This window comes from Diachasma alloeum, unplaced genomic scaffold, assembly GCF_001412515.2.
Source record: "Diachasma alloeum isolate Michigan unplaced genomic scaffold, Dall2.0 Dall_scaffold_00315, whole genome shotgun sequence".
NCBI lineage: Eukaryota > Metazoa > Arthropoda > Insecta > Hymenoptera > Braconidae > Diachasma > Diachasma alloeum.
In genome coordinates this window covers 46392-58798 of record NW_021680454.1, presented here as the reverse complement: position 1 = coordinate 58798, position 12407 = coordinate 46392, and the positions used below count along the sequence as shown (strand labels likewise).

Here is a 12407-nt window from a genome sequence, read left to right as displayed (position 1 = left end):
ACAACGGTACTTGACCCTAGTTAAGTTTTAAAATTGTCGGGTTGCGTAAGCTCCACTTCCCATCGCAAAACGTAGTTTGTTAATTTAGAAAAAAAATTGCGCCGAAAAATTAGTGTTTAGGGCTTCTCAAGTACCAATTTAAAAAAACCGCTTTCTGCTGTATATATGTTATGTTTTTCATTATAAAAGCGGGGAGAATTTGCCTCTTTCCCATTGAAATTTCTCCACTCAGATGGGATTTAACATTTGATGATTAAGTGATAAGACCCTCAAGGTTCTCTCAAAAGCCAGACCTTGACTCGTTCTAAAGAGAGAGAATCATTTGCGTCGCGGAAAAAAAGCATGAATAACGTATTGCGCACTATCAAGAGTAGAGGTTTTACTCCCGTTGTTTCAATATGTGAGATGATTATAATGATGGCCTCTAGGTGCGGTACGGTGTTAGTAGTTTTACTAATGCCCCTAATGCCGAGACCCGAGACCGAGAGAGCCCGGCGGCCGGTGCCGAATGTTCGCCACATGTGGTGGAAGTCATGCGGGAGGTGCGTGAACACTCGACACCGCACCGAGGTCATGGCAGAAGCACGCGTGGATGCCGAGTGATGCCGAGACTCCATTTCTAATCACTAATCGTAGGATGTGAAAGATTAGAAATGAGGATTCCAGTAGGTTTTCACGATAAAAAAAAAAAACAAGAAAGCAAGAATGGCATTTTGGAGTGATTGGCAATGAACCGTGTTTACATCAGCAATTTGCATTCTTCATTCATTTCTATGATGCCGTTTTTGGAATTATCGGCTTAATGCATAAACAAATGATCACGAGAGTTCAATTGCCGTTGGGAGATACAAAGAGTGGGCTGAGCTGGTCTGTTTGTATTCATTTTCGCGGATGATAAATGAAAGGATGGTAATGCGAGAAGCTAAAAATACCGGATACAAAGGGGAAATGCAGAGATATGGAGATGTGTGAGGTTTCATGGAAAATGTTGAAAAATTCCACTAAACCTAGCCGAATTCGATAGGAAATTCTATTGATTTTTTCTATTCTATACATTATTTTCTGAGCCATAGGTACGCTAACTCGTTTCATCCAGTTGCTAAAAAATGAACAAATGTTCTTTTCTTTTTATTCCCGCGAGGACTCTTATGAAGTAACGTTAGTTTATTATTGAACGCAAATATAAATAGTGGAAGAGAGAGAGAGAGAGAGAGAGAGAGAGAAGAGAAATGGGTCATAGACACTTATGTGAAATATGATATAATAAGTTTATTGAGTTTTCTGGTCATTGTAAATTAACAAATTATTCGTGCTTCCTTCATCATCTCTCCTTCTTTGCGGCCGCAGTGAATCAAAAATTTCATTTATACAATTTTTGCTCAACATTCTTGTTTCGCTTCGTGTAAATATATTTTATTATTTTTTTTCTTTCATAGTAATATAGTATTCATAAGTATTACTTGTATAATGGCGTTTTGTTGTCGTGATATGACACTAGCGTTAGAATAATAGTTAATAATTAATAGTAATTAACGATATTATACTATTCTCCTTGGCGCTATTAAAATTAAAGCTGATAACAATTTTGTTTTCAATATATATACCAAATATATATATGATTTTAATGATAAAATTGATACATGTGATCTTTTAATGGTGTTCCCGTGAATATTATTACCTCCAGGAACTCAAAGCCAATAACAGTAAATATTTATTTTCAATTATCAGTGAGAAAAAAATAATTATCGACTTGGCACCATGAATTTATCACTATCCCGCATATGAAATATATCCAGGGAGTTGAATAATTTCTCAAATAAATTCAGTATTTGAAGAGGATTTGCTTGATGAATAGTCATGAAAAGTCGTTGGAAAGAGGCATTAAATGGGCGAATTTATGAGTTGAGCTCACGTAACTCGTCAATTGCCCATTTGGCACTGTATAATCCATTATACCCAATTACAAGCTAATATTTACAAATTGCACCGAGTATTGTACATCAATGCGTCTAGGATTTCTTTTTAAAAAATGGCTTCAGTGAAATGCTTCTTCAAAAATATTCTTCAATTTCAACAAAATGTCAGATAATTCACGGCCACCTTTCCCGTTTGTTCCCCTTGGCTCTCTCACATCAAATAAACTAATGAAAATAACAATTCTTCTTAAAAAAAAAAAAGAAAAAAAAAGGATAATTTGTTGACAAATAGCTGCAAACGCTTGTCGCAACCAAAAGTAGAAGAAAAATTATTTGACACGTGACATTTCTCGGGATAATTCTTCATTTTTTTTAAATCCATATTTTCTAACATTATTTATTCATTAAAAACACGGCGAGAAAAATCAGCAACATTTTCCAAGAGAAATTAATCTTTAGTCTTTCTTGTACTTTTAACCAACAACTTACAATTTCGAAGGAGAAAATTAATCCTCTTCGTCAGATTTTTTTTCTGAAATAAAAATGATTCGTCATTGTTTTCGATGTAAAGACGATCAATTTAATTATTACAGATCAAGATAAACCAAGTTTGAAAGATAATTAGACAATTGGAAGGCATAGAAGGCACGCGGTACCTCTTATTTGGATACAACATTTTTTTTATTAGCGTTATTGACAAGTTGTCTTCTCGGTGATGTCAGCCCCAGGGCTCTGTTCCCTCTCAAACTCTTGATTCTCATTCACACAAGTATACAATTCAATTGTTTAGGAAATATTGTTTTTTTTTTTTCATTATATTTACAAAAACAAGGTTCTCCATGTGTCTAACGTGGAGCACTTTACCCTCAATTATTCTTCATTTCTGCTCAAAGTGACTGCGATTGCTAGCTATCAAACTTTCAAGTACATATTTATAAATTTTATAAAAGTGAGGGTATATCCCGCATCTTTTGTTTCTCTATCGAAACTGTACAATTTAAATTACATTTTTTTTCTGTCGATTTATGTTTTGATTCTTCAAAATTTAACGCTGAAAGTCACAAAGTCAATGAGGTTTCTTCCACAATCACTCACGCTTTCGTCATTTTTTTCTCTTTTTTCCATCAAAATGCGGATTCCCGTGGCGTTGAGTTCGTTTCATTACCCCATTGATTAAAAAATCAATCAGTCCCCGTAAAAATACAAATTTTTTATGAAGACATATTCATCGCTCTCTCTTCACTCGTTCATTTCGTGTTTCGTTTATTGTGCGATTTTCCATTTTATTGAAAAATTTTCTCGCTATTTCGATGATGAATTTCTTCCTTCGAGAAGGAAGTAGGCTCATCCCTTTCATCTCCAGGTTGAAACAATTTTTCTTTACTTATCATTTTTTTTTTCGTCAGAGTCCGAGAAAGTTTAATTGAAAGATAACCACTTTCCAGTGGTTGTGCTTGATTCTCTCAGGTTGCGTCTAAAACGCACTTTTCAAGTTTTTCACTAGCCGGCTGCTACGTCAACAGTTTGAAAAACATGAGAGCCAGCGATATGTTGATGAATAATACCAACATTACTAATTGTTGTCGGGAAAACCAGTCCTGCAATAATTCATAAAGACGAAATTTCAATTGATCATTTGTTTTTTCAATCGTAAAGAGAAATATTGAAATATTCAATGACTAATGACTAACTTTCCCGAGGTTAGAGAAAATTGAACGATTTAGTTGGAAAAATAAAACTCACTTTGACTTGAGGACTGACTAAATAAAGCAGGGGATTAGCCCTGAGTCTCTCGCTTTCGTCGATTTGTCGTCGTATTTCTTCTCTCCTCATACTGCTAAGAACACTGACTTCTTCCCTGGATAACGGAGAAGTTGCAGTCAATTGAATTGGTCCGGCAACATCCGGCAGTGATTTCTTCCTCTGCAGGGGCATCGAACTCACTGGTATCGCCTAAACAGTCCAATCGTGTTTCCATATTTTCTTCTTCAATTTATATATTATTCTTCACACCAAAGATTTACCAATTTTTGTTTCAATTTTTTCGATAAAAAATTGGAAAATTGGAAAAATTAAGGTAAATATATGCATGAATTGAAAATTAATTGAAAAATCGTGCCATTTTTCAATAAATCTTCTTTGATAGAATTATACAATTGTGATGCTTTTTTTCTCTAGAAATTTTTGAGCGTAAATATTCCAAGTTTTTCTTCTGTATTTTTTTTTTACATTAGAAAATCCAACAACAAAAAATTGGCAAACGACAGCAGTAGTTTTGCTTTTCAACAGCAAAATCTATTAGTCAGCATTTGTTATAGTTCACATATCATTATTCATCACTCCAAACTTTATTTATACTAGACTAGTGGACGTGCACGCTTTTCCTCAATCAATGATAAAGATGAATGATGAGGGAAAAATTAATGAATAATTTTGAATCGTTGATGAATTCCCCCCCTTCACTTTACCAAGTGACCCGATCAATACCTGTAATTGTTGAAAAATAAGGGAATAAAAAAACCAAATTTTTAATCCTCCCTCGAATGTTGTGAGAATGCGGAAAATTTACCTGATTTTTCAAACTATAGAACCCATATACCGATAAGTCGGAAAATGAATGAAAATTAACTTGACGCCACTCATTGACCAATCAGAATTTCGACATATTTCACTTTTATATTTCATAGATAGGATTATTGATATTCAGCTGAGAAATAACAACAGATATACATATATTAAGCTAAATGGAGTGGAATGGTGAGAATTTGATTCATCTCGTATACCTCGACGGGAGGTGCCACAATCCATGACTCCGAGGCCCTCCTGGCCATGAGAGCCGGACTACAGAGGAGCGCCTCCTCCTCTTCATCCGGCTCGGACCAAAACATTTTCGATGTTATGCGATCACTCTTTCAACCTTGAAACATTCCGCCAAAATGCATCTAACTCGATCAATATCTCCTCCCCCCCGGGATCTTGTGTCCACAATTAATAATCGATCCTGTAGTAATAGCGCATGCAAACAAAGAGATAATCCGGCGGATGAAATATTTATATTTTCGCAGTACAAATCACGGGAATAATCAATTTGTTTAAACAATATAATTTTTCATGGATATATATTCAACCGTAATGCACAGTGCAGCAGCACTACTCCCCGTGAGGCTAGCAGGCGACAGACTGAGCACTGTTGTCCCTCAGCATTACCGAAATAGCATCTCACGACGTTTGCATCCTCAGCTCTCCCGCTGAGCTGCGGTACACATTCATTAACCGTCAAAATAGTCCAATCTCCGTCATTGTTCGTGTAATATTAAGAGAGAGGGCTCGGGGGAGTCAAAAAAATCCTGAAATTGCAGGGAAAGGATTCATCTGCGTCATGCATTTTTAGGGAAAAAAATGGCGTGGAAAAATTTGTTTGTTCCCTACAAAAAAAACGAATGTACCAAGTTGAGGGTGATCTGAAGGGGATAAATCATTTTAATGAGCGTTTAAAAACATGAGGTGGGCTCAACGTCATCTTTGCAGCCAAAATAACGTGATTTTCCCCGCATTTCAATTCTTTTTTTTTTCCTCTCCATAGAATAAATTCCATCATCAGGAAGCAAAAAATCGATTTAAATGAGAACCAAGTAAGAGAATGAATCTCGCAATAGATCATCTATTATCTAGTTTTAAAATTAGGAGGTGTAAAAATATCTCGTCTTTAAAGAAGAGAAGAGCAGCCAGTTTTGCCTTTCGATACCTCACAAAAATCTATGCGGCATTGTGACACTAAAAATTTCAATCTTTTGAGTCATTTTCCTCAGGGTTTTGGCAAATTGTCAGACTGCAGAGCAGACTACCCCTATAAATTAGCAAGTTGAAGAAGAGTGAATGTTTTAAATACAAACTATACTATAATTCGCACAATTTTTTTCCCTTGTCATTACATCATAATAATATCAGTGGAATATCAAAATAATCCTGAGGTGACTTCTTGAGGTTCTCTCCATAGGAATCATGTGACCATACTTTATTACATCTTAATGCATTTACAGAAATTCAACCCGCAGGTCGATCTCACACTCGTCCACAAACATTTAACATTATTCGCTGTTTTATTTTCGAGGTAAAGCGAGGTTTCAGTGGTTTCCATCATTAAAACGCAAAAATCAATATTTAGAATTGTGCGAGAACAGAATGACTTGGTGTCACGTCATATATAATTCATCAAGACATTAATTAATATTTTCGGAACTTGAGGAGTTGAAAGCTCATTCGGAATTCACCTCGCGTTATTGTTTCTTCCATAACTTACATTTACAATTTTTCTATTAGTATAATTCTTGGCACTTTGTTCAATCTCCTACAACAAGGCATAGTCGCAGTATTGTTTAGTGTTTCATTGAGTTTTTTTTTTTTTTGTATTTGCACGAAGAGAAAAGTTGAGGAGAAATCATAGAAAAATGTAATTGTGGAATTGACATGTAACAGCCATATTTCCTACAATTTTTTTTTATCATGAGAGACCGACAATTTGCAAAGTCCTACTTTGAGTTTAGATATAAAAAGAGAAAAATTGTCAAAAATATTCCCATTTAATAAGAAAAAATCTCTGAAAAAATGGATTTGCGGCATCAAAAATGATTTGTTTTGTCATTTTTTCCAAATTCCTGATGAATAATAATGAAATTTCCATTTGCAATTTTTCATTTCTGAACAAATTCTTCCTTTTAGAAATTGAAAAATTGAATTCTTGACACATTATATGAAAGTTTGTGCATTTTTTTTGGAACAGACAAAGTAAATTTCACCAATTTTTTAAATTATTCCTCAACATTTTTCTTCGTGTTGTCGACGAAATCAGGTAGGTTTGTAAGAAATAATCAAGGTCCCATCGTCGTGGACGGTTGCGCCTCTCTTTTGAGAATGTGTTTCATTAGTTCATACATGTTAATTCAATATTTGGACGTATTTAAAGGAGGAATTCAAAAAAAAATCCAATATCACATAGAAAATTATTTATATCACATAAAAAGGGTTGAGGGGAAACTGCAGTGACATCTGTCCTATCGAAATATCAATATTTTGAAAAGAAAAAAAAAACTAGAAATATTTTCAACTTGGTATTTAAAAAACTGATGCGAGGATTTGAATTAATAATCAATTGATGAGAAATTCAAGAAGAAGAGAGTTACGATAATATCGAAAATAAAAAAACCATGGAAAAAAGCACAGCAAAGTTGTATAATTTACAGATCCACCAAATCGACGAAAACACTATTCGTAATTTCCCCTCAATAAAAAAAAAATACTAGCAAAAAAAAAGTTTAGCAATCGTTGAATAGAGAGTCATTTAATTCACAAAAAAACAGGCATTACCGAATGATTGTTAACATGTGCGCTATCATTAATCACGGTGAACGACGAAGCTATTAGTCGTGAGAATTGAAAAAATTATCAATATCATGCGTTAGAAAAATAATTCATCTGAATAAAATAGTGTAAAGGGCGTCGTGTGGTGGTGTGGAATATCGGATTATTCTTCAAGAAATTCACTCAGAGGAGTAAACAGGATAAACGAAACATATTTAACATGAAATCAATAGATCTTCCATCAAATACCAGGTATTAATAAATAGAGGAAGGAGATTGGAAAATTTATTAAACAAAAAAAAAAAAAATAAAAGAAAGGTCCCCGCCTCCACACCGCCTCACAACGGTCTTACCTTCTCTTTGTCACTCAATATTGTTTTTTTTTTCTTGTTAAAATTGTTAATTATATCAATGAATCCATGATTAATACCACTATAATTTGTCAGTATATGATTATTACTCATTTGCAACAATTGAAATACCAATTATTCACGTATAATGAAATTTAATTGAATTTTCATAGAAACAGATGATACATTCAGAGAAATGATGCATTTGAATCAAATAAAACACTCTATTTCTCTGGATGTATGAATTTTCCTTTTTAAAATTTTTGGGCATGAAATTCCTAAATATTTTCTGCTCCATTTTTCCTGTTTCTCATTACAAAATCCGAGAAAAAGATTTGGAAAATTCATGTCCACACTTTTCTACCGAAATAGCATAATTTAAAAAAAAAAGAATTTCTCTTCATTTTTTTTACACTCGTCCAATAGAGCGAATGAAAATAATTGGAGTACCTCAAGTACAAAAAAATATATCTATCATTTCACACACAAGCTTGTGTCATATAACAATCGGACGGCTCGCTGTTATATTTCGTTTTTTGTTTCTTAAATTTCTGTTGTACTCATTCGTTTAGAAAAATACAGATGCAATCTTTGTTTCTGCGGTAACCAATATCATACCACCAATATTAATAACATCTCAAGGGAAAGGGGGGGGGGTTAAACGTTAAACGTTAAACGTTTACAACTGTTACCAGGTACATTAAGCATTGTTTCGATAACAAATAAAATCCTTGACATTTTTAATCGTATATTCACACGTAGTTTAATCAGATTTGGATTTTTAAGGAAATGTTCAATGAATTTAGTTGATGATTTTTGAATTGTTAGTTAACGTTTTAGTGTACTTATACTCATAAAGTAGCGCGGCCCTGTGTCGTTGTGGCGAAGGCGGGGACCGTCCTGCTCGTGTCCTGAGATCGCATGCACAGAACACAGCACAAAAAAAGAAAACACCACACAGTTACAGACAGATAGAGGCAAATTTTCAAGTTTTAAGGCTTTCGAACGTTATCTCGATTATTTTTCCATCTTTATAATCTAAAATATATTGGGATTTTCATTTGATTTTACATCATTAGTCCGATGTTGCAAATCAACTAAAAAAGAAAATTTCAAGACAAAATTAAATGAATAATTCCTTGCATTTTTCATGCTCAGGATTTTTTCTCAATTTTATTTGCTGAATTGCAATTATTATTATATTTAAAAAGGAGACAAAACACGAGATATTTTTTTCTTGTAAAAAAATTTCTCTCATGCAAAATTTGATCATTGTACAATGATAATTTTCAGAGACTCGAGGGTTATGTAAAATTGAATGGAAAAATTGAAAAAATAAAATAAACAATGAAGATCACGTTCGAAAGCTAATACACTCGGCTCTGAAGTTAATATAAGAAATGATTTTCGTACATTTCAAGATTTCATAATTATGGGATTACTTGGAGGAGTGTGATGTTAGTGAAATTATTTGTTATTTCTATCGGTTGAAATTAATGAGAAACTTACCCTTATCCCACCCCCACCGCCGTGGACTCCTCCTCCTCCCCCGCCGAGACCACCGAGGCCGCCGCCGCCGCCACCGCTGCTGCCGGCGGATATTGCTGATGTACGCGCTGGTGTTACGTACAGGCTCTCGGTGCGTTTTGGTTGTGAACCGCTTGGAATTACCTCTTGCCCCAGTCCACGACTCTTGAATGCACTCTCAAATTGACTTGATGTTGGTGGAGTGTATATGGGAGTTGCTGCACCGCTACCAAATGCCGAACCATTTAATGGAGTTGCTGATCTCATTAGACTTGCTCCTCTGGCCGTTCTGAAAATCAATGGATTTATTGGTGTGCCGTGTGAAAAAGTTTAGGGGAGTTTCTCAATTTCTCCAAATTCTCTGGGTGAAAAATCCGTGGGGAAAATTGCCCTCGAAAAATTCCCCGGAATAATATTTACTGTTTTAATGTAACAATGCTACTCTACCTGTCTGCTCCATCCTGTGATGTAACGCTCTTATCCACAGAGGGTTGCCTGGATCCTATCAATCGAGTTGGAACCCGATATCGATCGACGGAACTGTCACGACTAGGTGGTCTCTTATAGTGGTCCAATCTGAATAGAACCATTTTTTAATTTTTATTTACTTTTTCTTTGTGTTCGTTTCTTACAAATGGGAGAATTCAGACAGCAACTCCAACAGAAATTCAACCAAATTGAACCGTTTAAGATGTACTGACATTCCTTCGTCAATAGTTGATACCAAAGCCAAAAAATTCCGATATTTACCTATCATTGAGAGTTTGTCCTATCCCAGTAGCTGGTCTATCTTGTTGATTCAAAATTCGGCTATTTCTTCGGATACTCGCCGCCATGGGAGCAGCCCTTTGTGCCTCCATACTCGTCTCATCAGTTTGGTACTGCATTTGCTGTTGCATTTGTTGCTGCATCTGCTGCTGCTGCTGATGATGATGATTAATTGGTTGATGACCATACATCTGAGGATTGTAGGAATTTTGTGCAGGCCCATATTGATTAGCCATTGGCGAGACCTATAAATAATTCCCTCATCTTCAATCATCCTCAACACACTTGAAAAATTTGTAGCAAATGTCATAAATCAGGTTAAAATACAATTCAGGTGGTTTAGTCACTGATCAGGGATATTCATATTGCTTACACCGTAGAAATTCGATGTGAATTGATTACTCGTAGATTCAATCATTGTCTCGTACATCGTTGGAGACTGTATGGGAATCTAGAAGTTCAAAGCAAAAGTTGTCTACTTTTTTGTTTTTTTTGTTCAGATGAATTTAGGAAAAGAGTAAAATGAGTCATTTTTAACCATCACCAATTCAAGATTAGAAGAGAGTGAGCAAAAAATAGCAACTTTAATAAGGGAAAACCGCACGGATAGAAGTAATAAATTTATTAAGACGATTCCAGTGCCATCTCCCCTTAAACTTGAAATAGATGGAAAAAAGAAGAAAAAAATTGGAAATTTCGGATAAATACCTGAGTATTAGGATAATGCGGTGGATATTGATTCGGGAAATTGTGGACACCCCCCTGACTATTAGCATTATCGTACCCTTGTCCAAACTGACTACCACTAGATTGTCCAAATTGTCCAAATTGTCGAAATTGTCCAAATTGTCCAGCACTCTCAACACTAGCACCACCATAGTCATACTGATTCGGTAAACTATTTATAAGATGATTCGGCGGAGGTTGATTATTAAAAGCATTGGGCAATATAGAATTTCCAGGAGGATTGTTGATCTGATTGTGCGCTGGTTTCATACTGGCACGTCTTATCGACTGATTGACACTCTGACTGATGGACTGAGGCGTTGGTGCTGGATTAGCATCGACAGTTGGTGTCGATTTAACAGGCGTCGTTTGATCAACACTAGAAGAGGGATTATTTCCCTTAGAGGACAATATACCTTTAGTGGGCATTGCGTCCTGAGGCGGTGGAACGTACTTGGGTATTTCCCTATTCTTGAGCCTCTCAAGCCCAGGCTGACGGAAATCAGGAGCAAATTGTTTGGCCGTCTGCTGGGCTAATTCCGAGTCTAGTCTCGCTTGTTCAGCAACACTGTCCGCCAATTCGGCCTTGCCGCGAGCCGTTGCAGTTCTTGATATTGCAATATCAGCTTTCTGAAGGGCCATCTTACTTGATCTCTGAGCTGCGTTTACGGCCGCCTCTATTCTCTCGCGAAATTTAGCCGATCTCATGAGGAAGAGTTGCTTCTTCTTCTGGGACGTTATAAGGACGTTGTTCTTATATTTTCCCTCTTCTTTGCTGCCGTCACGAAATGTCGTAACACCGTAGCCGTACTTACGATTATTGAACCATTCGCCCTCGTAACGGAGACCGTCACTTCTCTCGGATATACCGAAACCTGTGCGTTTGTCGTTTTTCCATTCGCCGAGATAGGTTTCCGTTACGGAGGCATCCATCTGCTCGTCCTAAAATACCGAGTAAAAAACACATTTAACATTTAGCACCAACAGACAAATTTCCATTACTCTACCTCAATAACGAAAGATGCATTACTGTCGGTGTGGACTGAAGCTGAAGCCTGGCTTTGAGAGCTCTCTGTTGACATCCATGATGCCGAGCTTGCATTACTCCTTATACTGCCACCAGTGCCTCTTGTTTCAAGATCGCTTGTACTACGTTGTTTACGAATTTTTAAACCCTATCAACAATCAACATCACAATGAAAAACAGCCAATTCATATTTGTTTCTGGCTGAAAAAAAAAAAAATGAAAATATTTAATATACTCATTTTTTCCCCTCACCGATAATAATCCTTTCTTCAAAGACTTTTCATTGAGGCTTTTCCGACGTGCCGGAGGATCGTCACTCCGTGCCTTTAGAACGAATCCCCCACGACTATCATCCACCCGACGATCTCGGCGATCAGTGGGCTCAGGGGTGGGTGCCGCCGCCACAGATGCACCATCGGCGCTTCTCAAGGAAGTCAACGAGGCACGAATCTGCTGCTTTGGAGGTTTGTAATGACTGGCAAGGCCGAATGGGGCACTGGTCCGCACCCCATACCCATGTCGCATACCTCGCATCCACTGACCTTGATAAGTACCTGAAATATAAATAATGGTGTATTTCTTGTCATGGTGTCAACATGTGCAGGGAAAAAAATTTCATTGAAAAATCTTGGAGAATTTTCTTTTGTATTTGTGAAAATTCCCACCAAACTAGCAATTATTTCACTCCCTGAAATTTCAATTTTTTTTTTCCAACAATGTTGTAAAAGTATCTCC

The 12407-nt window shown here is 36.1% G+C and overlaps 1 protein-coding gene across 4 annotated transcripts in view; it reads right to left on the bottom strand.

Annotated features, from left to right (window-relative positions):
- Nucleotides 1-1249: 1249 nt before the first annotated feature.
- The window catches only part of LOC107040034 (junctophilin-1), an 18599-nt gene continuing 7441 nt past the window's right edge, over nucleotides 1250-12407 (bottom strand). For 2 of the 4 annotated variants that reach the window (XM_029126228.1, XM_029126229.1), the window contains exons 4-12: nucleotides 11925-12226; nucleotides 11653-11820; nucleotides 10628-11587; nucleotides 10293-10370; nucleotides 9902-10164; nucleotides 9599-9727; nucleotides 9134-9440; nucleotides 3660-3869; nucleotides 1250-3514 (exon numbers count right to left, since the gene is read on the bottom strand). In XM_029126228.1, the coding sequence (XP_028982061.1) occupies nucleotides 3428-3514; nucleotides 3660-3869; nucleotides 9134-9440; nucleotides 9599-9727; nucleotides 9902-10164; nucleotides 10293-10370; nucleotides 10628-11587; nucleotides 11653-11820; nucleotides 11925-12226 (2504 nt within the window). In that variant the 3' untranslated portion in view covers nucleotides 1250-3427. Of the gene's footprint in view, nucleotides 3515-3659; nucleotides 3870-6590; nucleotides 8536-9133; nucleotides 9441-9598; nucleotides 9728-9901; nucleotides 10165-10292; nucleotides 10371-10627; nucleotides 11588-11652; nucleotides 11821-11924; nucleotides 12227-12407 lie in introns of those variants that run through there. The other 2 variants (XM_029126230.1, XM_015259938.2) reach the window with 2 other exon arrangements.